Genomic DNA, 27,089 nt, shown 5'->3' with positions numbered 1-27,089 from the left:
CAGCATCCAGTGAGATCAGATTGTCAGTCTTGGAGTATCCTGGCTTTTTTTTTCCAGCTCCTGTGGGGAATGTGGAGGAATTTGAGTGTAAAACAGCTTTGCCTTTACTCATTTCTCTGCTGTATCCCGGTGTGGTTTGTAGACTGCACTCGCTTTGTGCTTTTTATTAGTGATGAGTAGAATTCCTATGAGTCAGCAGCGATTCCTGGGAGTGTCCAGGGCCACGGGGGTGTGGATTAATGAGGTGGTGATGGAACAATTGTTGTCACAAGTGTTTATTTCAATTAAGCTGTCAGGGCCAGGTCTGTCAGCTACAGCGGCTGCCTCTTCATCATAGATGTTTACAGAAGTTCTGATTTAGGAGGAAAGGGTTTTCCTTCACTTCCCAGGTGCTTTAACACTGCTTTGAGGGAAGGGAGCAGCAGGGATTTAGTGGGAGTAAACAAGGAAGGGTGAAAAATGGCTTTTCTGACGCCCTGAGGAGGGGATTTTGGCAGGGGCATTGAATTCCTTTGCTACTGGCAGGAGGAAATGCATTTGTCAGGGGAGCTGGTTGCCATGGGGATGCAGGACAATGGATGAGGAGCTGGGGTGGCTGCCTGGAGCTGCTTTACTGAATTCCAGTGAATTCCAGCCCTGGCTTTCCCTCCCATGCAGGTGTAGCTGCACCTGCACACAGGACCTTGGCAGTGCCTTTGCCCGGTCCAGGCTGAGGAACCTTCAAACACAGAATCCTTAGGAGTGCTCAACTTTCCAATTCCATTTCAGAGGCAGCTCCTCAGCAGGGAGTGAGCTCCGGTGGCTCTGCTGAATACAGAGCACTCCTGACACCAAAACATCCCCGGTGAGAGGTGATGAGGATCCTTATCACCAGAAGGAAATCCTGATCTTTCTCCCCAAAGGGCTCCTAAACTCGCAGCCCTGGTGCTGCACTGTCAGGTGTATTTTTATTTTGTGATTGCACATCAGCTGCATGCTCTCTCCCCTAAGGAATTGTTGGCAGGAGAAGCAGCACGTGCTCCAGCAGCAGGAATACAGCTGTGCTGGGAACAGAGCAACCTGGGGGAGTTCATCCAGCTTTTCCTCCCTACCCAGAGTTGTGGGATTGCTATAACTGAGCATTTAAAAGAAATGGCTATAGTTGGAGTCCCGGGAGTACAGACACAGCCAAAAAAAAATAAAATGTCTGGAGACCTGCTAAAAGCTTTGCCTGGAAATTCATTTTAATAATGAGAGAAGCACTGGATTATTCTGTTATTAACCTTCAACCTCTGCAGGGCAAGCCCAGCTTAGTTTCTGGAGAATTAAACGAGGAGGTTGGCTTATCCCTGCTCTGAGTGTGGTGGGCAGTGACACCCGGAGCACATGAAGGGGTCAGAACTGTTCGTGTTTAGCCCTTTGCCTTTAAGCCATCCTTGGCGTCGGACGCGTGAGGGAATGGCTTGTGCCGCCAATTGCAGGCTGGGGGCAGGAGCAGCTGGGGGGAGCCTCACACAAGCCATGGCATCACTGTCACGGTCAGGCACTTAAAAATGGAACCAAAGAATTCTCCGCGGTGCAACAGACAGCTTATCTGCTTCCTGTGTGACAGCTGGATCTGACGGCAGATGACTCAAACACTTAAGGAGAGACTTTTGAATGAGGAAATCTACCTTTTCCTCCTTGTTAGATCACAAACAAGCTGGTACTTAACAGGCTGCTGTTTGGCTATTGATGTACGGGGCGTGATTCACGTAAAAGCTGTTTATTTACATCAGAGACGTTCCTCAAAAGGAGATGTGACAAGTACAGCATGAATGATTCATTCCCATCGCTTTGCACAGCTTTCCTGTTCATCAAGGAACAGTTAGATGCATCCAGCTGGGCTCTGCTTCCTTATCCCTTTCCGTGTCTTCTCCCTCCCCCAAGCCTGCTCAGCCCGGCGCCATGTCCCAGCTCTGCTCTGCCGACCCATCCCTGATCCTGCTGGGTGGTGGAAGTCATGATGCTTGGTTTCCATGAAGGAGAAGGGGCTGCAGCTCTGCTGAACTCCCTGTGCAGGGTGTGTTTTTCCTGGGGGGGAGAGGATGGACAAACAGGCCTTCAGCCCTCGGACCTCACTCCAAGCTCACAGATCGGAAACTCCAGGGCCATGCTTCCCCCATTAGGAATATTTGGTGTTGGAAATCTTCTTCCAGAGCAAGGTCTTGAGGTTGTTGAGCACGAGGGAGTGGTGCACTTCCATCTGGCTGGCCAGGCCGCTGAGGGTCATGCAAGTTCGGAGCTGCTTCTGCAGCTCTTCCTTCAGCTCCAGGGGAGCTCCGTAGAGCAGATAGTCCTGCAGCAGCGCGCACACCTTGGCCAGGTTGGGCTGCACCATGTCACTCTTGCACTGCTTCAGGAGCTTGTCACACGTGGCCGTGCAGTCCTGCCCGTAGGTGCAGTCCCCGTTCTGCTCACAGTGCCGGCCCTTGAGGAAGCCTCTGATTGTCATCTCCGTCGCCACCTTCCTCAGGTTGACCATTTTGAAGTCGTACTTGTCGTTGTAGCCCACGTTCCTGAGGCTGCTCTCGCAGATGTAGAAGTTCCCGTAGGTGCCGTGGAAGATTTCCTCCACGAACTCCAGGAGGCCGATGGCGATCTTGGCGCGCCGGGGCCAGGCTGGCGCAAACCACTGGTGGATAAGCTGGTGGACGATGGAAGGCAGCAGGGACTGCAGGAAAGGAGGGACATCCAGCCCGTAGAGGGAGGTGTGCGGGATCTTCTCGGTGACATAAAGGTCCCCACAGTGCCCCAGCAGCTTGGCCGTGTGCTCCTTCTCATGCAAGGAGAACATGAGGAGGAACTCGTTGAGCTGAAGCAGTGCCCAGATGGATTTGGCCTCTGCCAGGGACACCTTCCCGTCCCGGTTCACGTCTGCCATGGTGATGATCCGGCTCACCAGAGCGGGGAGAGACGGCTGATCCCCCAACTTGGACTGCAAACAGGACAAGAAGAGGCATCAGACCCTCACAGTTCCCCATGTTTCGGTGTCACATCACAAAACTGAACCAGGGGAGCAAAGAACTGAGCTGGGGAGAGGAGGAAATGGTGACCACGCTGCAGAAAATCCAGTACCATAGCATGGACAGATCCAGCTCCAGCAGAATTTTACCAGCCTCAGGGCTGCTGTAGACCCTCCTGCCAGAGCTGCCACCCCACCACTGCTGCAGAAGCCCCCACAGGAGTAACTACCAGGGCCACCAAATCAGCTCTGCCCAGCAGATACCACCCACAGCCGTGGCACAGCGGCCTCCAGGGATGCTGCTACTGAAATCTCACAAAAAAAGAATTCCTGGGAGAGAATGGAGGTTTTTCTCCACTAATCCAGTGCATGGCACAGAGCCCTGCCTGGCACCCAGCAGTGGGTGGAGGGCACAGGCAGGAGGAGTTCTTGTTTGAAGGGAAGGAAAAACACAATTGGTGCTTCTGATGCCACAGGACCCTGCACTGACCTTCAGGAAGTTGAGGAGCATTTCCTTGAACTCGTCCATCGAGGTTCCCCGTGTGGGTTTGTCGAAGAGCACCACGTCCCTCCTGGGCACAGAGTCCGGGCGGCTGTCGGCCCTCAGGGCGTCCCCGATGCCACATTTGATGATCACCTCCCTGTCCCTCCAGAGCCCTCTGTAAACCTGGAGCACAGGGAGGGGGACAGCGATGGAGGGAGCTGGGTTCTGGTTTAGGTTGGGCTGAGGGGGAGAGCTGCAGGGTTTGATGGGGGTGCCCATCCCCTGCCATGGTGGGGGGCACAGACCTACCTGCTGGCTGGGGGAGGAGGAGAGGCAGTGCTGGAACAGGAGGCTGCGCTCCTCACACAGGTCCTTGCACGTGGAGCCAGAAATGATCCCTTTCTTGTACTGGTCACACTGGGGAGGGCAAGGAGAGAAAGGAGCTCAGCGGGGGCAGATTTCTACTGGCCCTTAGGGATGGCTCAGTGCCCTGGGCATGGTGGGGTTGGCATGGCAGGGACCCCCTGTGCTGCTGGAGGGACGTCAGGGATTTGTTCCTGGATGCTGCTGCTGTAAATCCAGGGATTTGGGAGAGCTCCAAGGGCTGGAGGAGAGAGCAGCATGGAGCTGGGTGAGGATGAGGGTGCATAGGCTCAGGCTGCCCAGCAGAGCAGCAGTCCCTGCTCTGAACCAGGCTGGCCCCAGTCCAGGGGGTGGCAGGGACAGGGACAGACGGTGGCTCTGACCCGCAGCTGGGCTGGAGCTGGAGACGTCCCTGGGCAGGAGAGGCTGCAGCTCCTCAGCGAGGGGACGGCAGCCTCAGGGCTGGGAGCAGGAGCTGCAGACATTCGCTGCATCTTTTCCCTTTTTCTTTTCTGCTGTGGATGGGAATTAACCCTTGGAGCTGCTCACAGGGGACACGGCCAGACACGGCGTCTGGAAGCCCCAGCTCCGAGCAGGAATTAGCGCCCAAGACCCCGCGGTCGGAGTCAGGCAGAAAATCAAATTAAACGATCGTCGCTGTTGTTATGGCAATTCCTGCCTCCCTTCTCTGCTGAGGGATTGATCAACGAGGCTCGTTCTGACAGAGCCCAGCTCCCCCTCCTCGCCTGGGCTGGGCTCAGACCTGCTCCCATGCCAGGGGCACGCACAGCGGTCCCGGGGACGTCGCGCTGGGATGCCGTGGGGAACATGGAACATGCACCCCACTGCAAACCCCGAACAGGGGCAAAGCACACCACGCCAAGCTGCCACAAGGAGCTCTGGTGCTTTCTGTAGGACTCACCAGCAGTCACAGAGAGGTACCATGGACTGACTGCTCCCGTTTTCCCTCCTGCTCTGCAGAGCCTGGGGGATCTGATGTGATGCTGTCCCTGCCCACAGATCCTGCTCCCTGCCCTGACATTCCAGCTCCATCTGCACAGACACGGATCTGCCCTCGTCTGCCCTGGCTGCGTCCCTCTGACATCTCATTCAATTGTTTCACCGCCGCCCTGGCAGGGTAAGGTCACCCCTCCCACTCCGAGCTCCGTGCGATGTCGGGGACGGCGCCAGGGCAGCAGCTGCCAGGAGGGCTCCTCATCCCAGCTTTGGGGCTTGGAGGATGGAAATGGGGCTCCCCCAGCCCGGCTCACCCAGCACCCCAAACAGGAGCCACGGGGCTGTGCTGCCACTCACGATGATCATCCGGCAGACGTGGCCGCGGCACAGCTCGGAGTAGGACGAGTAGTGCATGTAGGCCACCCAGCTGCCCACGAAGATGCCCAGCCACACCACCAGCAGGTACTTCACCTTGACGCCCGGGAGGCGGCCCTGCAAGGGAAAGGAAACGCTTTTGAAACCCTTTTGGAAGGGCAGGGCTCTGCCCAGGGCAGCGGCAGCTGGCCAAGGACGGCTTCTGCCACACAAACCGACCTGAGCGCTGGGGAAACCTTCAGCCTTTTTTATATATATTCATCAGTCTCTTACGCAACTCCTGCTGCAAGTAGGTCACTTAAAATTCCCTAAAAGCAGGGGGATTACAGGGCTGGGCTGCAAGGAGCTGGATGCTGAGCATCCCCGGGAGCTGCGGCCACATCCTCCCGCTCTCCTCCCCTGTGCAAGCCCAGGGTACCCCAGTGGGGCTGCAAGAGCTCTGCTCCTGTTTGGGGAGACCCCTCTCAGCAGAACCCCCCCTTACAAAGCCCCACGGGCAGGGTAAGCCCCCAACAGCAGCTCCTGCGAGGGAGCAGGTGAGTAACAAACCTGGGAGCTCCCGGGTGATGCTCTGTGCAAACAGCTCCGAGGCTCTCAGCAGGATTTTGCTTTGTTGGCTTTGTTTCTTCCCCCTGACCCTGCCACAGCAGCGCTGCTGCCATCTGGCCTCCCGCAAGAGAGGCTGCTCACCTGGCTCGTGTAACATGGAGCAGATCCCGGCAGTTCCAAAGGGCAGGGATTGAATCCCTGCATTAAACAAACCATTCCATCCCATTTCTATAGATTATTCTACAGATCCCTTGGCCTTTGACCACGTCCAAACCGTCCTCTCTCCTCACAGCGGTGAGACCACACCGTGCTGCTGGGATAGGGCTGGATCTGAGTGGGTGCAGCGCCTTTAAAACCTGCCAGGGATCCTCGCTTGAGTCTTGTAGCCCACACCCACTCCCACCCCCAAAACTCCTCCTCAGCCCCTCTCCAGGAGCTGTCAGGGCTCTGGGAGCCACAGGAATGGGCAGGTGAGGGTGAGAGCAGGCAGGTCTGCCTTGAGATTGTGACATTTCTCCGTTAATTGGAAACCCCGAAGTGTGAAGCGGGCCAGGGTGCCTGGTTTGCCTGTCAAGCAATGGCACTGCTAATTAACGTGAAATTAAATTAAAGAGAAGCCAAGCACGGCCAGGACTTGGCAAAGTGTGGGTGGCTGAGAACCAGCTCATGGCCCTGAAGTCAGACACATTGAGATCCTGAGATCCCCCCCAGCAATGCAGTCCCACAAAACTGCCCAGGGTGGGTGCGTGAGGCCCCCTGGCCTCAGCAAAGGGGCTCTTCCAGGGAATTCCCACTAGGGATATGTCTTGGAAAACCTTGGAAAAGCCAAAATGTCACTTTTTGCTTATGCTGACTTAGAATCCATCATGTTCCTGTGGCAGGAGGGGGTCAGGACTGTGGCCTGAGCATGGCAGGGGGAGCACTGGCTTCATCATCCCCTAAATGGTGGAAAGAAACGTGGGAGTGGGGGATGCATTTCAATGAGAGGTTCCCCCGAGCTTTGCTTGGATTTTGGATTTTCAGGGTTCCTCCAACGCCTCAGTCTCAAGGCACAGGGGTTTCTCTCCCCATTGCCTTCCCTGCAGCAAAGGGTGTTACCCTGTGAGAGTTGCTCTGTTTAGTTTAAGGGTGACTCTGGAGGAACTGGAAGTGACTTTGGGCTGGAGCCGACTTCAAAGGCAAAATGGATGCAGCATCACAAAATCCTGCTCCATCCCTGCGGCTCCCCTGGGAACACGGGGGTTGTCTCACAGCAGTCCCAGCTCTGCACCCACCTCCTGCCAGCACCCTTTGCCCACCGGGTACCCCTCCCATGTCCCCTCATCCCCTCTGGGATAACCCCTCTGCTCCAGAATCTTTGCCAGAGTCAGGGTTTCTCATCCCACGGCTGCAGAGAAAACACCCAGTCCAGCATCTCTGACATCCCTGGCCCCAGAATCCCTGGAGCTCTGAGGCAGGTGCCCGGCCCCTCGGCAGCTCAGGGATGGGAAGAGGAGGGAAAATAAAGAAAGAAAGAAAGAAAGAGAAGGAAGGAGCCATCCCTGCCCTGCTGCATCGGCGGCTTCACCCAGCGCTGCGGGCTGCCGGCTGGGCTGCCCTGGTGCTCCCCGGCTCCGGCACGGCGGAGCGCGGCGCGGGTTATGCAACCGCTGCGGCCCCCGGTGCCGCTCCAGACCCCCCGGTGCCGCTCCAGACCCCCGCGGTGCCTCTCCAGACCCCCGCGGTGCCGCTCCAGACCCCCGAGGTGCCGCTGCCCGGCCCCCAGCTCCTTGCACCGGCGTCGGGGGACAGAGGCGGAGCGTCCCTTTGTGCACGGCCGGTGCCAGGATGCGGAGCCGGGCATCCCCGAGCCCGCGCCCCCCATCACAGCGCATCCCCCCAGCCCGGCGCATCCCCGAGCCCGCATCCTCCATCCCGGCGCATCCTCCCTCTGCCGGTACCTGCAGGCCCTTGGAGAAGGGGCAGAACAGCACCAGATGCACCAGCCGCCGGATCCTCCGCATGCTGCGGGCGCCCCGCGGCCGCGGGCCTCAGGCTCCGGGGGGCATGGCCGGGGCGGCCGCGGCCCCCGCACCGCCGCCGGGGCCGGGGGGGCCGGGGGGCCCGGGGAAGGGGGGCCCAGCCGCGCCGCCCGCTCGCTCCGCCGCAGCGCCCGGCCCGGCCCGCGGGGCTCGGCGGCTCCGCCCGGCGCGGGGCGGTGCGGGAGGTGGGGGCGGCGCTCGCAGCTCCGCCGCAGCCCGGGGAGCCGGGGGATGCTGCCCGGCACTGCCCCGCTCGGCCCCGCCGGGTCAAGCCCAATGCAGCGCTCCGCATCTGGGCATCCCAGCCGGGGGTCTCATCCCACAGCCCGGGGCTCCCATCCAGCGGCGCACCCCACTTGGGGATGCCATTCCCTGGCTCATCCCACAGCCCGGGGTTCCACCCACTCGGGGATCCCATCCCCAGGCTCACCCCACCACACAGGGGCTCTCCCAGCCCTGGCTGATGGTCCCGGCAAAGCAGGGAGGATTCCACAGAGACGCTGATCCCACCTGGCCCCCAGCACTCACAGCAACTCCAGGTTTGTTAAAAGCCATTTTAGGTGACGGACGGCCAGACTGCCTCCTTGTTGCCCATAGCAGGAAACCTGCGAGCACAGCTCGGGGGCTGCATCCCCTCAGGCCTGAGCCCTGCCGTCACTGCTGCTCCTTCTCCTCCTCGCTGTGTCCTTTCCCCACCCTGAAGCCCAGCAGCAGCACTGGCTGGTCCTCGCTGTTTGCACTGAGGCTGGGCAGGGAAACCTCACGGCAAGACAGGGGCTGCTTTGTGTCAGCCGGGCCAGGGACAGCCCCATCCAGGGGGATGCAGTGGCAACAGGCAAGTTAGAGGAAGGGGGACAGCAAATAACGTAGTGGGAAATGATCTGGGAGGCTCAGTCATGAGGTCATTGTTAAGAGAATTTCCTGCTTGCTATCAGCAAATTTTCAGATTATCCATTTGCCCTCTTTTCATGGTACAGGTTGCTCCTTCCTTTTGAGTTTGGCTCAAAATGACCTTTGAAAACAAGCTGGTCACTGCAAGCCCAGATCCCCGCTCAGTGTGAGTGTCAAGCGCACCACTCAGTGTCAAGCACCAAGTAATCAGGGCCTAATGAGCAAAAGCCTTTGCTGGACTAATCCGAACAGTGGTGATGAGTAAGGAGAATCACACAAAACTGACTGAAACCCCCCAAATCCTGCAGCATGTTTGCTGCCTGCTTTTAACCCCAAGGAGGTCCCTGCTGCTCCAGAGCTGTGCCCTGACCTCTGTGTGGGCTGGGCTGACATTGCCCAGGGCGCTGCTGCGGTGACGGGGACCATGAACATCACCTCGGCCACCCACAGCCCCCCATCCAGGCAGGTTTTGCCATCCCACTGAAGCCAGGATGGTTCTCTGATTTTCAGTTTTAATTAAGACAGGAAAAGAGAAGAGCCTCTGAGATTTGTTTTTCTTTTTGACGGTGGGGTCGGTAATTTGGGAAACAGCAGGGACAGGAAGGTGCATGGCTGGAGGCATTCCACTCTCACTGTTCACCCTGCTCCTGCAGATCCCTGTGCCTTGAACATTGACTTTGGAGGCCAAGAGTGGGTGGTGAACCCTCGATGGAGATGGGAAATGACACACCCGGGCCAGGGCTGAGTGTGGCTTGAAATCCATGGAATGCCGCTGCAGGGCTCTGCAAAATTCAGGGGTGGATTGTCCAGCGAATCTAATTAGGAATGAGCAGACCAGCCCAAACTCTAATACGCCAAGTAATTAAGTGATTAGTATTGATTGTTAGAATGCCTAATGAGCAGTTATCACTGAATGATTAATTAATCCAATCAAAAGAGTAATAAAAATTCTGCAGGTGTGATGATACCTTATATTCAACGCGCAAGGGAAGCGAGATCTCTCCCCATGGTGGCCATCTCCGGTTTCTGTCCCTGGCACCTGGCACCAGGGATGCACAGCCTGGACTGCTGCCCCTGTGCAAGGGGTCTTTCCCCTCCCAAAAATTCCCCTCGCCCTGCCAGTCTGGGGTCCCAGCATCAGGCAGGCACCCGGAGCTGTGTGGCTCGAAGGTGGGGAAAACAGTTCCCCAGGCGCTGTCAGCATCCAGAAGATGCCGGGATCAGTCAATGCTCGTCTCCTCCCTGGGAATTCTTTCACTCACTGCCTTGATTGATTCAGTCGCTTCAGTTTCTCCAGGTCAAAGCCCTGCTAATCCCAGCTAAGCCCGCAGGGTGCCGTGCGCTGGCCTCTGATCACTCCCCTGCCAGGCGGTGGCTCTGTGGGCACGTCCCCAAGAGCACTGTGGCCTCGGGACATGGGAGCTCGCAGGGCAGCCACAGCCCCGGAGCGGTCATTTGCTGGCCCGTAATATTTACCTGACTAAATGCTAATGAGTAAATGATCTCTGAGTAAATGATCTCCAGACAGAGCTCACAGCAGTGCAGAGCAGCTCTGACCCGTGAGCAGGGACCCCCAGCCACCTCGTCCCCTCCAGAGCACCCTGTGCTGCCCACCTTCCTCTGGGTGGGATGTCAGCTGGGGACAGCACAGCCCGATGCCGTCACCCGCGGTGCCCAGAGCTGCTGCTCGGCAGGGGGTGCGGGACCCTGAACCATAATAGCGGCACATGCTCACCCCCCTCTCCTCTGCCATCAGGATCAGCCCCATGGCCACAAACCAGAGGGATTTCTGTCCCGGGGGGGCTGCGATGGCACCCGGCATTCGCAGGCAGCGCCGCAGCTCCGGAGATGATGGATGCAGGCTTTAATGCTCTTTTCTGTGCATCTTTGAAGGATTTGAGGCTGATCGCCTGCGCTTCCTGCGTGGCATCCACAGCTGGCTCCGTACAGCCCGTCAGCTGCCTCTGCTGCCTGCCGGGCCCTGCCGGGCTGAGTGCAGCAGTTATAATTAGAAATGCTAATCAGTTCTTGTGTTTCTGGCTTGACAGCCCTGCCACCCCCAACACAACCTTCCCTCCAATCTGTCCTGTGCTCGCCCCCTCCGCTTCCTCTCCGAATCCCTGCTACTTGTAATTAAGCACTACAAAGTTAAGGGGGGTTGAATGGGGGTGCTGGGGCTCATTGGATGCTTTGGGCCAGGATTGCAGCCCCACAGAGCTCCTGGCTTGCTGGGAACTGTTTGGGGCTCCCACTTTCTTTCACCACTATCCCCTTGTGCTGGGGACACCCCAGGGATGTCCCTGGCCCTGAAGTATGAGGTGGAAGAGGGGGAAGCTCAAGGGCTCTGCAGGCAGTGCCAGGGTTAAAGGCAAAGGGTGGTGGCTGTGGCTGGGAGCCCTGCGGTGCTGGCTCTGAAAGTGGAGCTTGTCTCACTGGGATTTCCATCGTGTGCCAACCATGGGGGCTTCCCAGCCAAGGAGGAAAAGCAGCTTGCAGAGGAGCTCGGAGGAGGAGGCTGAGCAAGCACTGGCTTAGCTGATTACGGAGTTATTCATCATCAGGGCTTGCTTCGGGACACACAGCCCAGGGGATTCCTCCCTCACCAGTGCCCACAGACAGCCCCTGCCAGCCCCCAGCCCTGCCACATGAGAACCAGGGCACGGCTTTGGCCCTGGTCATTTGGCTCCCAAAGTCAGGCTTGGCCAGAGAGACATTCCTTGGAGCAGGCACAGGGCTCTGCTGGCCTCAGAGGAGAAGAAGGTGCCCAGGTGGAATGAGCAGCTCTGGACAAGGTTTTTAAGTCAACCTTCATCATCCACGAGCTCCCTGTTTATCAGCTTCGGTGAGGAGAGAGGCTGCAGTTTGGAGGGTTGATGTGAAAAAGGTTTTCAAGAAGGCAGTGGCTCCCTGAGCAAAGGAAACCCCCCCTCACCTGCTCTGCCCAGGACCCCCACACTTCACTAGGGACACATCTGCTCGCTGCAGCATCTCTCAGCATGTGAAGCAGCAAAGGCCTCTCCCTCCTCCCCACACACTGAGCACAACAGTTTCTGGAGAAAGGGAAATAAGAGAAACAAGGAGGTATCACAAAAAGAGCATGGGAGGGACAGGGCATGGTGGCTTCAATGACGATGCACTCATGAAAAGGCACCAGCAGCACAGGCAGCTGACTGGTAAAGCTCTGGGGAGAAGTCAGATTGTATTTGTCATGACTAATTGTCTCCCTCCAGCACTGTGGTCCAGCTTTCACGCATGGCATGAGCAGGGTCCCAAGCATCCAGGAATTAATGAGGGTCTGACCCTGTCTGCGCAGCCACTTGAGTTTTGCCAGTGCAGACAGCTGGCTTAAGAGGCCCTTTTATCCTTCACATATCAGATCAATTTGGATAGTTATAATCTAGTCCTGGTGAAAGCTCAGAGCAGACTTTATTGCCCAACCAGCTCAAGGAGAAAAAAAGCAAGCAAGAGGGAGAGGTCATGCTGAACTATCGATTGTGCTGCTCCCAGATTGGCCTCGGCAGAGAGCTCACCCAGGACAGTTTGCCTCTATCTCCTGCTAATGCTGCTCCATTGATCTTCTGTGACAGGCGGCAACTACAAGATTTTTTTAGGTTGGAGTCATTAAGAGGCATTAATCAATAACAGAGGAAACAGAGAGCGAGCAACTGTTTGTTTCATGCAGACATATTCCCCGTGCGGATTTTAGCCTGCTGAGGTGCGCGTGGTTTATTTCCAGGGAGGTCTGCCAGGAAAAGAATTCACCTTGTGCTGGACTCTGGCACTTGGAGGAGATCCTGAGCCAGCTGCAACACAGTGGCAGCTCCAGCAGGGCTGTGCAACAGGAGGGCAGCACCTGGGGAGTTTGTGGCATCCCATTCCAAGTACCCCAGTGTCTTACCTAGCAATTGCCCAGACCCTCTGCTCCCACACAGGTACCCCAGGAAGAGATGGGTACTGATTTCACACGCCCAAAGAGCTGGGTGCTGGTTTCACGTTGTGAAAGCTTCTACTAAACAAAGCTGCTGCCTGGCAGTGGTGCAGCCAATCCCAGCAGCCTGTTCCAGGATCCAGCCCCTGAATGAGCTCAGCCCCAGCCCAAATTCATTCCTGTGGCAAGACTGGAGCTGTTCACAAGAAAAACGGTCTTTGTGCTGAAAGCACCCTGGGCTGCTCCGTCCCTCCCGCCCTGCCCAGCAGTGTCAGTACATTTCCACTGCTCCATGGTGGCAACATGCCTTTTTCTTCTCCAGCAGCTCCTGTGCTCGGCCCCAGCAAGTGTCTGTGCAGGTGCTGGAGCCCATTTTCCCTTGGAGAGGCAGAGAAGAGAGCAGGAGACCTGCTCAGGAGCAGGAGGATGGGATCACCTTCAAAAGTGATGGTTCTGGCCCCAGCAGAGCAACCAGCGGCCTCAGGGTGATCTGGGGCTGGGGAGGTGCTGCAGCTGCCCGTGGCTGAGCTCAGCTCCAGAAGCAGCCCTATGACACAGAAATGATGTTTAATTGCACACCTGGACTTAGCCCAAAGGCCCTTTAGTCCTGCTGTGTGGCACGGCACTGGCACACACTGTGGCACAGTGCTGGCAGGTCTGGCAACCCAGGAATGCCACACTCAGCCTGGGGAGAGAACATGGCTCAGCCAAAAGGGCCTGCACCCAGCAGGTGCCACGGGATGCTTCAGAGTACAGGGAAACATCCTTCAGGAGGCAGGGATGGAGATTCCAATGGAGATCAGTGTCCCTTTCTGGACACACCTTGCCTCGACTCCCACAGCCGCAGTGTCCCACTTTGCAGTGGTCATTCCTGCAGATCCCCGGGGAAACAGGATCTTCCTCGTTCCTGTAATTACAGCCACACATCCCCAGCACAGGGATCAAGGGCTGCAGGAGAGGAGGGGATGAGATTGCTGGCTCAGGTTACACAGGTGGGGCACACAGAGCCCATAAGCACCTGGCAGTCCAACCCTGGAGACACACCCAGAGCTCAGCACCACCGGCTGAATCCAGCCCAGGTGGGCCTTGTTATGGGAATCAGCGCAGGTGGACTCTTTATGGGAACCCAGCCTAGGTGGATCTCATTATGGGACTCCAGCCCAGGTGGATTCCTTATGGGTATCCAGATCAGGTGGGACTCCTTAGGGGAATCCAGCCCAGGGGGGCCTCGTTATGGTAATTCAATCTAGGTACACCTCATGATTGGAATCCAGCCCAGGTGGGACACATTATGCTGATAATGAGCAGGGGCTCCCTGAGGTGAGAGGCTCTGATGTGGGAGATGCAACAAACCCCTCTCTAGTCCCAGGCTGTCAACCAAAAGAAGCGCTTGGCTCACAGCTCTGCCTTCCCTGCTCAGTCCATCGTCTCCAGGTCAACCATCCAGCCCCATCCACCAGCACAAAATTCATCAGAAACAATTTGATTTGCTTTATTTACCCATGACATTTGGGAGAAAGCCTAATCCTATTGCAACTTGGAAAAAAAAAACCTGATTCCAATTTTACATCCTTGTGTCTGAAGGAGCTCAAGTGCTGCAGCCAGGCAAGATGCTTCTTCAGAGGCTGTGTCCTGTACTGGGCACAATCTCATTTCTGGGCACAGCACAGAGCCCATGAGGTGCAGGGGGATTTCCAGCCTGTGGTTACAAACACAAATGCAACAGTAAGACCTGGAAGTCTTGTGGTTTTGCTACCTCATGTTTTTGGCAAAGTCTGCCAGGAGCAAAAAAATAAAAAGCCAGTGCTGGGGGGCTTGGTGGTGTGTTATCCCCAGCTGCAATCCTTGATGGTTGTCAGCCTCGCTGACAGCCCTGGCACACTGAGGGGTCTGGCATTCCTCACGTGGATCAGGATCCTGCCTTGTGTCTTTCGTGGATTTAAATCCGCAGGTGGCTGGCATAAAGGTCCCAGCAGATAATGTCTTACTTTTTCAATAGAGTTACTTGTAGGTGAGTAAAGGTTACAGGAAGGAAGGTTCAGGTTATCTAATAGCCTTTTAAAACATGTGTCTCTCTTAATTGCATATTCCCAGAGTCAAAGTCCCTCGGGCTCTTTGCCTTTCCAGTAGCCAGTGGAGGCTGTACCTGCCGAAGCTCTGGCAGTTTAGCAATCTCATGCTTCTGGTTCCTGTGCAAGGCTCCGTTGTGAGAGAGGAACTGCGGTGCTCACATTGAAACCACGCTGAGTCACCACCCGGTTCCTCCCCGACTGTTTACTCTGTTGTCACCAGAGCGCTGACGTGTGATTACCGAGGAGCCCAGCAACTCCAGGGAGTGTGGCAATGGAGCAGCAGGAGCCAGCGTGGAGACTGAGGGTCAGGCTGAAGCTCTGCCCCTGTGAGTGTGGGTTCACCTACGAGCTCCCCTGCTGCCCACACCAGGAGCAGCAGGAAAATTTCATCTCCCATGTGCCCCTTTAGGCGAGAGGGAAATGGGATTCACCCACATCTTTTGCACAAACTGCTCTTAGCACCATCCTCGCCAAGCAGACGGTGGTGTTCCTGCCCAGGGCAAACCTCTTTGCTGTCTCTGCAAGGGCAACGATTCCAGGAAAAGTGATGCCATCCCACTGGGGGCAGCCCTTGGGGCAGCCTCGCTTATGGATGTAAAGAAGGTCCAGGTTCCCAGTCTGCAGCCCTGTCCGTGTGGGAGTAAGTGACACAGTGTAACCACATCTGTGCTGCGATGCTGGGCTGTCCTGTGTACCCTGAGCTACACAGAGGTGACACACAGTGACACCAGGCTCTGACACATCTCCCAAAGCCAGCTGCTAATTGAGACAGGCAAAGAGGGAAGAGGATAGATCCGTGGATGGATGGATGCATGGATGGATGGATGGATGGATGGATGGACGGACTGACAGAGGTCTGGAAGGAGTTATGGCAGATGTGTGGATCGCCTCACTGACCCCAAGTCCCTGGCAATCGAGGCTGCTGTGCAGCACCCGTCACGAGGGGTTGGTGTTGAGGAGTTTGCACAACCCACATCTTCCTGCTATCAGCCCTTCCTGTGAGGGCTCCCAGCCTCGCACATGCGTGCCACGATAAGGCCACAAATGAGGATGTTTGGCTGGCTGCTTCCTCCTCCCCCAGTTTAATGTCACCAAACCCAGCTGCTGCTTTCAACACACGGCCCTTGGCAGGAGGCAAAAGGAAGCAGGCCGATGGATAGAGCTGCCAGAGGCGCCATGGGCAGCCAAGGGCAGAGGCAGGGTGAGGCAGCGGGAGTGAGATTCTGCACAAATCCAGCCTTCCTTCGGCCCAGCCGGCATCTCCAGAGGGTCCTGCCGAGCACCCACTCTCCCAGCCTGGAGCCTCCTGCTGCTCTACAATCTGCTCAGCCCAGAGCTGGACACATCCCTTCTTCCTCCATACCCCTCCGAGTGCTTTCCCTCTCTTCCCTTCTCCATACGTGGGAGATGTTCTCCGTGGCTCTATTTCTTTTCCAGTCAGAAGCTAGTCATCCACAGGGAGGTCACATGTTGTTGCCAAGGGAAGCAATAAATTTAGGCAAATAAAAGATAAAAGAACACAGCCAGATTATTGTAAGACAAGGGTAATGCATTGGGCTTCATGGCTCTTCATGGAGCCAGGCACAGAAATCCCACCAGCAGTGATGCTGTGTGGACCCTTCTGCTTGGCACCTGATGGGATCTTGCTCCTGCCAGAGATTCTGGGCCCTGCTCAGCTACACTACCTGCAAGGTACCCTTCCCTCATGTCTAAATAATCCAGTCAGTAGTTTAAATATGCAAAACACACAGCACAATCTAACAAACCAGTGTTTTTAGAAGAATTTGGAACTGCTTTATCCTGGCTGAAGCTTGGGAGGATTGGGATGGGGTCACCTTTGCCTCTGCCCCAAAACAGCCACATTTCAAGGGTGATGAGGTGATCCCTGTTGTGTTGCACAGTGGGCAGAGGCTCTCAGGCCTCTTCCATCAGGAGTTTGTTATGAAAATGTTAACACACGGGCTGTCGTCATCTGGCAGCACCACCGCCTGTCTTATGAAATAACTCAGCGTGACAGCTCCGCTTGCTCACAGGCAGGCCCATGTCTGGCTTCTAATCTGGCATCAGAAAGTGCTCCCCTTCCTTGAGCTACAGACTAATATCAAATGTTTCATTTGCATTACTCCAGATAATGAGCTGAAGAGCATGGGGAGAAGGGAATGGCAGCCAAACTCCTCCAGGAGCCCAGATGTGGAGCATTGCACCATCCCCGCCACGCCGGATCTGCTCACCCCGCTTGCCGCTGGCACCGCAGCCGGAATTTACATTTCAGATTCCCAACGTCAGCCAGCGTTTATGAGCTCTATAGAGAGGCCCGCACGACGCCCCAGTGACAGATCACCAGGGACTTTCTTCCCGTGTCAACAAAAGCAAAAAGTCACGAGGATAACACAGAATCGCTCCAGGCCCAGCGTCTGCCCAGCTGCAAAGGTCTCAGTGACTTCCCAGGCATATGTTGGCTGGCACGGCGCTGGAGCAAGGCTCCCTGAACAGATCACACAACACAGGCCGGGGGGATTAATCTAATGCTGTGTGGTGATGTTAATACAATAAGGGTTCTTTGTGGCATTAGCTGGAATCATGAGACCAGCTCTGAGATGTCATTGCCTGGCAGCCGTAGGGAGTGCTCTCTCTGGAGAGAAGGAGCTTGTCTCCTGCTTCCAGCCCTAAAGCTGCTGCGGGGCAGGGAAAGTGCAGTGAGTTCTCCTCGTTCTGGTGACAGCTCATTTGGGAACAGGATGCAACCTCTGTTGGCAAATCCAAGGACAGCTGAGGGAACAAGGGTTATTTTAAAATGAATAACATTTTTCCTTGATTTTTCCAGGAGCTGCAAAGTTCTGGATGCCAAAGGGATGCTCGGAACTGCAGGGTCACATCTTTACCCCAGTGGAGTCTCCATAGAGACTCGCAGGACTCGAGTTTCGCTATAAAAAGTGTTGCACAACCAGCCGAGGTCAATGAATGGTTTGTGTCGGTTCCAGCAGACACTTTCATCTCCCGTAACAGTTTTGCACCCACAGAGCCTTCAGGGCCTGATCCTATCCTAACCCCAGTGCCAGCAGGGAAAGCTCCATCCTGCTCAGCATGTTTGTGCAGCTGGAAAACCAGCATCGAGCACCAGCAGAGAAGGTCCATGAGGGTCCCAAAGCCTCACACGGTGCCCTGAGGGACACAAACTCCCTCACAGCAGCATTGAGGACCCCAAAGACTTTCCACGGTACCACAAAGGGAGTGAAAACCCCCACGTGGCACCATGAGGGTCCCCAACGCCCAGAGGGCTCCATGAGGGCACCAAACCCCCACATAGCACCATGAGGGTCCCAAACCTCCCAGAGGGCTCCATGAGGGGACAAAACGCCCCCAGGGCTCCATGGGGGTCCCAAAAGTCCACATGGTTCCGTGAGGGTCTCAAACTTCCATGAGGAGGGTATCAAACCCCCACAGAGCTCCGTGGGGGGACCAAGCCCTCATAGGGCTCCATGAAGGGACCGAACTCCCTCCTCCCCTTGCCATGGGCACCCGGCCCGCCCTGCAGCCTGAGGAATCCCCGCTCCATAAGGAACATTGCCTGCGAGCCGGTCCCGCCCCGCTGAGGGAGCGGCGGGGCGGGCCGGGCCGCCCACATAAGGCGGGCTCAACACGGGCTGCCCGGGGAGGAGGCGGCAGTGGCGGCCGGTGCGGGTGGAGCCGTCATGGAGCTGGGGTGGCTGCTGTGGGGCACGGCCGTGCTGCTGCTGCTCCACGTCCTCATGGAGCTCAGCCCCGCCGTCAACTTCGCGCTGCGCATCGGCTTCTACTGCCTGCTGTGCCTGGTGTCCTCGGCGCTGGCGGCCGCCGCCTGCCTGCTGGTGAACGGCGGCCGCACCGTCAAGAACATGAGGTGAGGGGGCACCGGGGGGGACGGGCGCTGGGGACAGCGGTGTCATCCCCCGCCGCTGCCCCGAGCCCCTGGGGTGGTGGCGGCCTCTGTCACATCCGTGGCAGCCGCAGCCCCGCGAGTCCCCTCTTGGCTCAGGGGGGGCTGTCCTGGCCCATGGCAGAGCCCTCGGGGAGCCACGTTTGGGGATGAAGTGCCTGGAAGGTGGCGGTGGGTGGCTCTTTTTGGGAAAGCCACGGGAGAGCAGTGTTTGTTGAGAGTGGCAGAGCACTGGAACAGGCTGCCCAGAGAGTGTGAGGAATCTCCCTCTCTGGAGCCATTCCAAACCCACCCGTGTCTGTAGGTGACCCTGCCATGGCAGATTTAGATGATCTCCAGAAGGCCCTTTTTGATTGTAATGCCTGGGTGGTTGTGTTCAGGGTGTTTCCTGCCCCAGGAGCGGAGGCTGGCAGGCTGTGTGCCATGTGCTGCCAGGGCACGGCTCTCCTGCAGCTGCTGTCCGGCCCTGTGTCCCCTGACAGGACACACGTGGCTGTGGCCAAGGGGCTGCTCTCATCCAGCACCTCCTCTCCATGCCAAGGTACATTCTAAGGGCAGAGCAGGCACTTCTGCTGGCAGCACAGGACAGCTCATTTCCTGGTTTTGCTCTTCCCTAGGCAGCTTTTTACCTGTGCTGACTGTGTCCATGCCAGGTTGTATGGATTCAGGGGAAAGGAGAGCCTTAAGACACATCCTTTCAGATCAAAGGTTGGCAGCATCTCAGCAGGTGGAGTTGGACTTTGCTTTGCAGTGTGGCTTTCACACATAGGACTTGGGGTGGAGGGAGTGGGCACAGGGCATTGATGTGCTGCCTTGAGGGCTCTGCCCTGCCCGTCCCAGCTGGTGCCATGGCCTCAGGCACTGGGACCAGCAGTCTGCTCTGGGATCTCCAGCCTGCCTCTCTCTCCAGCTTTGGTTGCCTTGGCTCACTCTGGAGCAGCTTTCCAACACACAGCCAGCATTGCAGCTGGGAGAATTTATGATGTCAGTGATGGAAACGCTATCTTTTTATTTCCCCCAAAAAATAAACCATCTAAATTTTCTGTAGACTTCAAGGAATTATTTGGGAACAAGAACTTATACTGGATAACTCCTCATGTTGAAACCTAGGGCTAAATTTTGGCCACAACTGCCCTTTTCCTGTAACTTAAGCCTGTTCTTTCCACATAGTGGCACTGGCTGGAGATCCTGGTGATGTATCCCAGCCCCTGGGAGGTCCGTGGCTGAGGTAATCCAGTGAGTTCCTTATTTCTCCACCATCCCAGACTGCTTATTCCAGCTTAGGAAAGAGGGCTGGAGCAGAGCATGTGCTGGTGGACAGGCAGCGATAATGGTGTTGTTGCGTGGTGCAGAACACCCCGTTCTTGCTGTGCTTCTGGCTCCAGTGTCAAGCTGGTGTGACTTGGAAGAGGTTACCCAGGGTGTCTGATAGAGATAGAACTGTTTATCTCTGGTGAAACGTCTTGCAAGACCTTCCAATCTGGTAAGCAGACTTCAGTAGTCCTTGAAAATCAGAGTATCCTAAGCAAGCCTCTGTGGCTGGCCGTGGAGCAGAGCATGTGAATCTGGGGGCTGCTGGCCTTCACACTTATTAGGGATGCACTGAAAAGTCACATTCCCGGTCATTTTTGTGCTCCTTGTGCCTGGCAATAAGTGCACTGGTTTTACAGCTCTCTGCAGCTGTGGCTGCTCCACGTCTGGATCATTGATTCCTGCAGAGAAGCCTCTTGTGGGGTCGGAGGGGACTTGGATCCATCCTTTAACCCTGTGGGTGACATGGCCAGCCCAGCAGGGCTGCTGGTCACCCCATTCTTCTTTGCCTGCTCTGAGCTCTGCCCCTTTGCCTCTTTCAGTGGCTCATGCCTCATCTTGTGCAAGGAAAGGCTGGCTCCAGGCTGGCAGGAGGAAGCTGGATGGTTGCTCTTGAGTAATGTGTAACCAGCCTCTCCTGGCAGCCAGTGAGCACTGTGACTTCCAGAGCGATGACCTCTTTTTTGGTTGGCAGTCAGAAGGGAGGAGAAGTGTGATTTAGGTCACCCTGGTGGCCTGGCATCCCCCATGACCTCACTGGTTTGTGTCACCCTGCCTTTTCTCACCTGTAACCCCGTCTCTTCACCTGAACTGCCCCCCCGCAACCTTGGAGCGGGCTGTGGAGCTTGGGAACTCCGCATTCCATGCACCTCCCTGGGTGTGGCTCTTTGCAGCGAGTTGAAATGAGGACTGGTAGCAGTGTCACCTCGGGGCATTGGCCTGGCCCAAGCTCCAGTGTCACCGCGAGCTTGGGTGGTCTGCATGGGGGGATACCCCACAGAGATGTGAACCCTGCTGTGGGTAGGAGCAAGCTGGGGAAAGTCCTGTGGCTCAAGAGTTTGTGGAGACTTTCAGAGACCAGATGCTGGAAGCTGCTGCCAAGCCAGGACGAGATGCTGTCCAGGTGCTCACCTCCCACCTGAGTGACAAGGATGCTTCTCAGGGGAATGGTGCTGCACAGTTCCCAAGCTGGACCCCGTGGTGGGGACAGAGCTGATACTGTCCCTCCGTCTCCTGCTGCAGGAAGGAAAGCTTCATCCCCTGTCTGCCAGGTGGCCCTGAGGCAGGACATCCAGGTGCTTGCTGGAGGGCAGGTCAGCTCTGGAATCAGCTCTAGGGATGAGCAGAGCCAAGCTGGTGGCTGTTCCTGGGAGCTTTGTTCACATGCAGGCTCTTCTGCCACCTGTCCTGATAAATGGCTGCTCTCCTGCCCAAAATAGCCCCTGTGTTCTGCCAGCTTCTGCTTGTGTCCTTTGGCCCAGTTGGAGGGTCCCCAAGTCCCCAGGTCAGGGGGTGGCATAGATGGGCCCTGCTCCTATGGGCTGACAAGGGCATGGAAATGTGCTGCAGTGTTGGCATGGCTGAGTGGAGCTGCTGGAGTCTCCCAGCTGGGAAAAGCTGGGAGCTCTGTCAGACCAGTAGTTCCACTGGGAAAGGGAACTGGCAGGCAAAAGCTTGAGGATGGCTTTGCTTGGGGGCACCCAGCCTCTGCCAAGCTGTGTGGGGAGCACCCTGTTTGCTGCTTGCATCTCTGCCTTGTTCAGGGAAGTGTTTCTCACCTTCACTCCCTGCCTTCTTTGGGCCCCTGTGAGGGAATGGCACCCCAGGTTTGTTTCTATCATTCAGCAGCATCTTCCAGCACTGCAAGGAACAGAACTGGCAGAGCCTTCCTTGGCTGTTGGGTGTGCTGGGGAGTGGCAGTTCCTGGCAGAATTGTTTGAGCAACTTGTGGTGCCCTGCTGAGTGCAGGAAGAAGAGCCTGGTAACACCAGCCCAGAACCATGGCACTGAACAGGGCAAATGAACAGCACTCCTGGAGGATGTGGTACCATGCAGGGCAGACACCTGGGTGGATCACAGGGCAAATAAGACCAGAGGTTCTCTGTCCCAGAGCTGCTCTTGTCTCCTTCTGCCCCTACTGGATGTAGCAGGCCCTGTCACCTTCCTGCCCTGCTGCTGACTGCTTTTCTCTTCTGCAGAATCATCAGAGCTTTCGTCAGGACCTTCAAGTATTTCTTTGGCTTGAGGTTTGAGGTGAAGGGACTGGAGAACTTCAAGGTGGAGGGCCCTGCTGTCATTGTGTCCAACCATCAGAGCATCCTCGACATGATGGGTGAGGAACTGGTGGGAGGGGAGGGAAGATTTCTCCTGCTCACCATTGGGAGAAGTCCTGCTTGTACCTCCTGGACAAGCAGCCCCTGGTGCAGCTTCCCCATCAGTGCTGGTTGTGGGAAGGGTCTCCTGTCACTCTGACCAATCCCACACCTATGTAGCCCCCCAGGTAATGCTGTCCTTGAGGTGCTGGCCCAGCATGTGTGTCAGTGGCCCTGCTGGGCTCTGTGGAGCTGAGGAATGAGCTGCCTCTGAGGGGTCCTGCTGTCACCTGCAGCCACCCTGCCCCACTAACTGCTGTGTGCCAAGCCTCCTGCTCTCAGAAGCCGGGAGACAAACAAGGTCCCCTGTCCTTGTCCCACCTGAGTGCAGGCAGGGGGAGTGACTGCTGGATCTTGCCCTCTGCCGTCCCATTAGGGCTGATGGAGGTCCTGCCCGACAACTGTGTCCAGGTGGGCAAGAAGGAGCTGATGTACATGGGCACCGTGGGGCTCATCATCTACCTCGGCGGCGTCATCTTCATCAACAGGAAGAGCACCAGCAGCGCCAAGATGGTGATGTCAGAGGTGGCCAAGACTATGGTGGCTGACAACGTGAGTGTCACTGTGGAGCTGGGTGAGGTGGCATGGGGGGGACTGTGGCCCTCCTGGTGCTGGCTCACCTGGAGTTCCAGCTGCCTGCAGCTCTCGGCAGAGCTGGCTGGTGTCTCCCAGCACTGCAAGTGGATTTCTGGAGCAGAGCCTTGTCTCTCCATGTGCAGGTGAAGGTGTGGGTGTACCCAGAGGGCACGAGGAACTGCACTGGGGATTTGCTGCCGTTCAAGAAAGGAGCATTTCACCTCGCTGTCCAGGCACAGGTAATGGTGCTCTGCCCCCCCATGGGAACCCTGAGTGCTTTTGCAGTGGCGCTGCACGCTGGCCATGCAGTGTGTGGCTTGTTTGCTCTCAGGTGAGCTGTGTTCACAGGTAACACCTGCTCAGGTAAGCCACCGTTAGGTGTCAGAAGTGCTGCCCAGCAGCAGCCAAGAGCCTTTTCCATTCCCTCTGGGGATAAGTGGCTGCAGACCGTGGAGAGCTGCCCTGTCCTCTCCTGCCCACCCCAGTCCTGGTGTCCCCTCTGGAGGGAGGAGTGTGAGGGACAGGCACACTTGATCCCTATCCCAGGCTTTCCTGGCAGCCTGGCAGGGCAGTGCCTGTGACCAGGGGTTCCTGGGGGCATGGCTGCAGCCCAGAGCTTGCTCCTGGCAGGGAGCCCACTGGGTGCTTTCCTGGGGAAACCCAAAGCTGTTGATTCATTTCTCAATCCCCCAGGTTGCAATAGCATAGTGGTGATTCAGGATTGTTAATTCTTGTGCTTTAGAGCAACATCTAGGCTTGCTCAGTGTGCAAATAGCTGCTGCCTCCCTCGCAGCCATATAGCAGTTCTTGGTACGTCTTTTCTCTCCAAAATGACAGCATCCATGAGCAGTTAGTGGGGGAGCAGGCAAACAGCTTCAGCCAGCCAAAGCTGTCTCAGGAGCAGGGTGCTTGCCTGGGCAGGGTGCTGGGGCAGTGTGCCAGGGATGACTCGAAGCCTCAGGGAAAACTGTTTTCCCCAGGAGAGGTGTTACAGCAGGGATTTTGGGAAAGGGAAGAGGTGCCAGCTCTCTCGCTGGGTTTGTTTGGCCAAGTCCAGGGTGTAGCCTGTGTTGTAGCATCCCCATTCCTGCCTGGGTGATGCAGCCAAGGCAGAGCCTGGCAGCTCTGGGAGGAAAGGATGACATGGAAGTGCTCCCTGCCTCTGCTACACCCCCCTGAGTCACCGCCTGTAGATCCTGGCTGTGTTACCAGCACTGGAACAACAACTCTGCCTGCCCTCCTGGCCCTGTGTCTGTCTGAAGCTTCCCCGGGAGCAATTGATAACAACTGGTGACTCCTTTTCTTAGAAACTGAAAGCAGAGCAGCTGCCCTGCCCCAGGCACGTGCCTGTACAGCAGGCAAGGCCTGTCAGAACAGGCATCCTGCAGTGTTTGTTTGCAGGACAGAAAATACCTGGGGTTTGAAGCCTCACTTGGGATGAGGAGCCCTAAAAGCCAGTGCTGAGCTGAGGCTGGAGTGGAACTTGGCCTTGTTTCCTTGAGTATCCCTGTGCCCCGCATTTCTGCGGAGTGGTTTTGATTCCATTTCACTCCTGCTTGTTCCAGCCTTTGGAAGTGGGTGTTGTTTGTGGGGCTGTGTGTGCCCTGTGTGTCTGAGAGCCAGGCCAGGCCAGCTTTGCTGTGTGGGATTCACTGCCTGTCTCTGGCCTGCCCTGAGCTGCTGAAGTGCCAGTAACTCCTCTTTTTCTTCCTTTCCCCAAGGTCCCAGTGATCCCTGTGGTGTACTCCTCCTTCACCACCTTCTATAACCCAAAGACGAAGCTATTTACATCAGGTAACAAAGAGTCACTTGGAGACAGGGTTGCTGTTGTCCTGTGTGGAGATCTGGTTCACAAGGGTGTGGGAGAGAAGCAGAGCTGGTGTGAACAGGAGGAGCCCTGCTTGGGAGATGTTTGGAGGCAGTTCAAAGCACTTGGCACCAGAGCCTGGGCTGGGTTAACTCAGGAAAGGCTGTAATTAAATACACTGAGGGATGTTTTCATTAAAAATCAGTTACCACCTCTCCTGCTCTGGGCAGGCTCTGGCTGGAATGGCAGTTTGGGGCACAGGGGGATTATTGGGGGTGGCACAGTTGCTGGAGCTGGGATCTAACTCTGCCTGTGCTCCAGGGGTGGCTGCCTGAAGCCCTGGGAGGGGTTGAGGGCTGTGCTGGGGCTGTCCAGGGTGGGGAGCAGGGCAGAGAACAGAGCTCCTGTGGCGTGTGAGTTTCTTACAGGCTCCTCTCTTGTCCCCAGGCAAAATCAAGGTTGAGATTCTGCCTCCAATAGAGACCAAAGGGCTGACATCAGACGATGTCACCGAGCTCAGTGACAGATGCTTCAGCACCATGAGGGAGACCTTCTTCAGGCTGTCAGGCCATCCAAGCCAGGCAAAGGACTCATCTTAGAGGCTTCTCCTGTGGTGTCACCGTGTGGTGGTGGCTCAAGGGACCTATCTGTTCTTGCCAAATACTGAAGGACCTTCTTATCTTCTGCAGTGATTTCTGACTCTGGGAACACCACGGACTGGCACACACAGGGTGTCAAGCCAGCACTAAGGTTCCCCTTTGAGTGGATTTCTCTTATGGGTTCACTTTCTCACTTTGAACTGTCTCCTTTTTCTGAATTTCTCAGGCATCAAACTTGTGCTACCAAAGGGCTCAATGACCAGAGAGGTGAGTTCCCCCAGCTCTTGCAGCTGGCACGGGGTGACAGCAAAAACCTGACTGGAGCCTGAGCTCTGCCTCATGTGACTGCCCTGCCCCTGTGTTCCTGCAGGCTCAGCTCGTGCTGGCCTGGCCCTGTGATGTCCCAGGTGGAAACCACCAGGCAGCAGTTAGTATCAGCACACCCTTGATGCTCAAACAGGGCTGAAAACTGTGTGAAAATCCAGATTTTGGCTTTACACCAGCGCTAAGAGTGTGGTGTCCTCACTGCCACCCACCAGTGGGACTCACGGGCCTGTCCCCTTGAGATGCCCTTGTGGCACAACAGCATCACGTTGGGTAACTGCTGCCAGTTCCCTGCCGTGGCGGTGGCTCAGCCTGGTCACATCCCGGTGCCTGCAATGCCCCTTACGGAGGCAAAGGGCTCTGTCGGGCTCGTTTTGTCACTTGTCATGGTCAGCACTGACCGAAAGATGGTGCCTGTCCCGCGTCTCTACCGATCTGCAAGGCGGAGCTGCCGCTCTCCGAGGCCTGTAAAATCCCTGCAGAGCCACAGGGTGGGTGAGCTGCAGCTGGAACGGGGCTGGGAAGGCTTGGAAGGCTTCACCTCCCTCTTTGAGGGACATAAACCCCTTTCCCAGTCAGATAAAAGGGGTTCCCCTGTGGGTGATGGACCAACAGAGCTCCTGGATCCCTCACCGGGAGCTGTGGAATGTAGATGCCCTCGGAGGCTGGGTCAGGTCCATGGTCCCTGTAGCTTTAGCTCTCCTGTTCATGGCACAGGGGGACCTTGGGACAAGCCACCTGGGGCTACTCAGGTAACCAGCACAGCCAGCTCCTGCAGCCTGTGTTGGTGGAGTTGTGTTTATCCAGCATTTTGGGGCCAAAGCCTCAGCTGGGAAAGGCAGGGAGCTCCCTGGAAGGAGCCCTTGGGCCGAGCTGGTGCTGGCAGGGGCTTTGTTGAAGGGGCCTTACAGTACAGACTCAGGGCATGGGAAGGGTCGGGGTGGGAGGATGGGAACCAAACCAGCACTTTGTGAGAGTGGCAGATAAAAGGGCTGTCATGGAGGGTACACCCTCCCCTGGGAGGGCTCCTGGGGAAGGGAACCATGTCTGACTCCTCCTGGGAGGAGAGAGTGGTGCCTCTGTGTGCACTTGTCTGCTGTTCACTTTTAATTGGGCAAAGAATGTCATGTGCTTTACAAAAAAAAAGGAAGAAATTCCACCTTTTAGTTATTTAAATAAAGGAGCCTCCTGGTCTTGTGTGGGGGCGGAGGGAGGAGGATGTGGGGTGCTGAGCCCTCAGCTCTTGCAGGGGGTGGGTTTGGTGATGGAGGGGCAGTGGGGGTCCCTGTCCCCACCCTGCTGCCCAGGCAGGAGGGCTGTGCTTCACCCAGCCTCCCTGGTCAGGCACCATCCCAGCTCCTGGGCTCCTGGAGAGCAGAACAGGAGCTGCAGGGATGGGCACCCACTCCTGTACCCAGCTCTGTGGTACCTCTGCAGGGACCACCTGCCCCTGCTGTGACACCTGGCTTGGGGCTGCAGGGACTTGTCCCCACCTTCTCCATGTGACAGCAAGCACAGGGAGTGTGGGGAGGCAGCTGCCCTGCCCGGGCCAGGTCTGTGC

General features: G+C 56.7%; 2 protein-coding genes across 2 annotated transcripts; one reads left to right on the top strand and one right to left on the bottom strand.

Annotated features, from left to right (window-relative positions):
* Positions 1-1,198: 1,198 nt before the first annotated feature.
* On the bottom strand, positions 1,199-7,892 carry DIPK1B (divergent protein kinase domain 1B). The gene is made up of 5 exons (XM_039561456.1): positions 7,652-7,892; positions 5,145-5,279; positions 3,777-3,884; positions 3,474-3,650; positions 1,199-2,956 (listed from the first exon to the last, which is right to left on the bottom strand). The coding sequence occupies exons 1-5, from the start codon at positions 7,712-7,714 to the stop codon at positions 2,144-2,146; spliced, it is 1,296 nt and encodes a 431-aa protein (XP_039417390.1). The 5' UTR covers positions 7,715-7,892; the 3' UTR covers positions 1,199-2,143.
* Positions 7,893-18,257: 10,365 nt separating this feature from the next.
* Positions 18,258-26,704, top strand: AGPAT2 (1-acylglycerol-3-phosphate O-acyltransferase 2). Its single transcript, XM_039561455.1, has 6 exons — positions 18,258-18,503; positions 22,049-22,182; positions 22,599-22,774; positions 22,942-23,037; positions 24,520-24,592; positions 25,053-26,704. Exons 1-6 carry the CDS (start codon positions 18,316-18,318, stop codon positions 25,202-25,204), a joined length of 819 nt encoding a protein of 272 aa, XP_039417389.1. The 5' UTR covers positions 18,258-18,315; the 3' UTR covers positions 25,205-26,704.
* The last annotated feature ends 385 nt before the right edge of the window (positions 26,705-27,089 follow it).

This window comes from Corvus cornix, chromosome 17, assembly GCF_000738735.6.
Source record: "Corvus cornix cornix isolate S_Up_H32 chromosome 17, ASM73873v5, whole genome shotgun sequence".
In the NCBI taxonomy this organism is placed as follows: domain Eukaryota; kingdom Metazoa; phylum Chordata; class Aves; order Passeriformes; family Corvidae; genus Corvus; species Corvus cornix.
The sequence above is the reverse complement of the archived record's forward strand: the minus strand, read 5'-3'. Positions and strand labels throughout refer to the sequence as shown.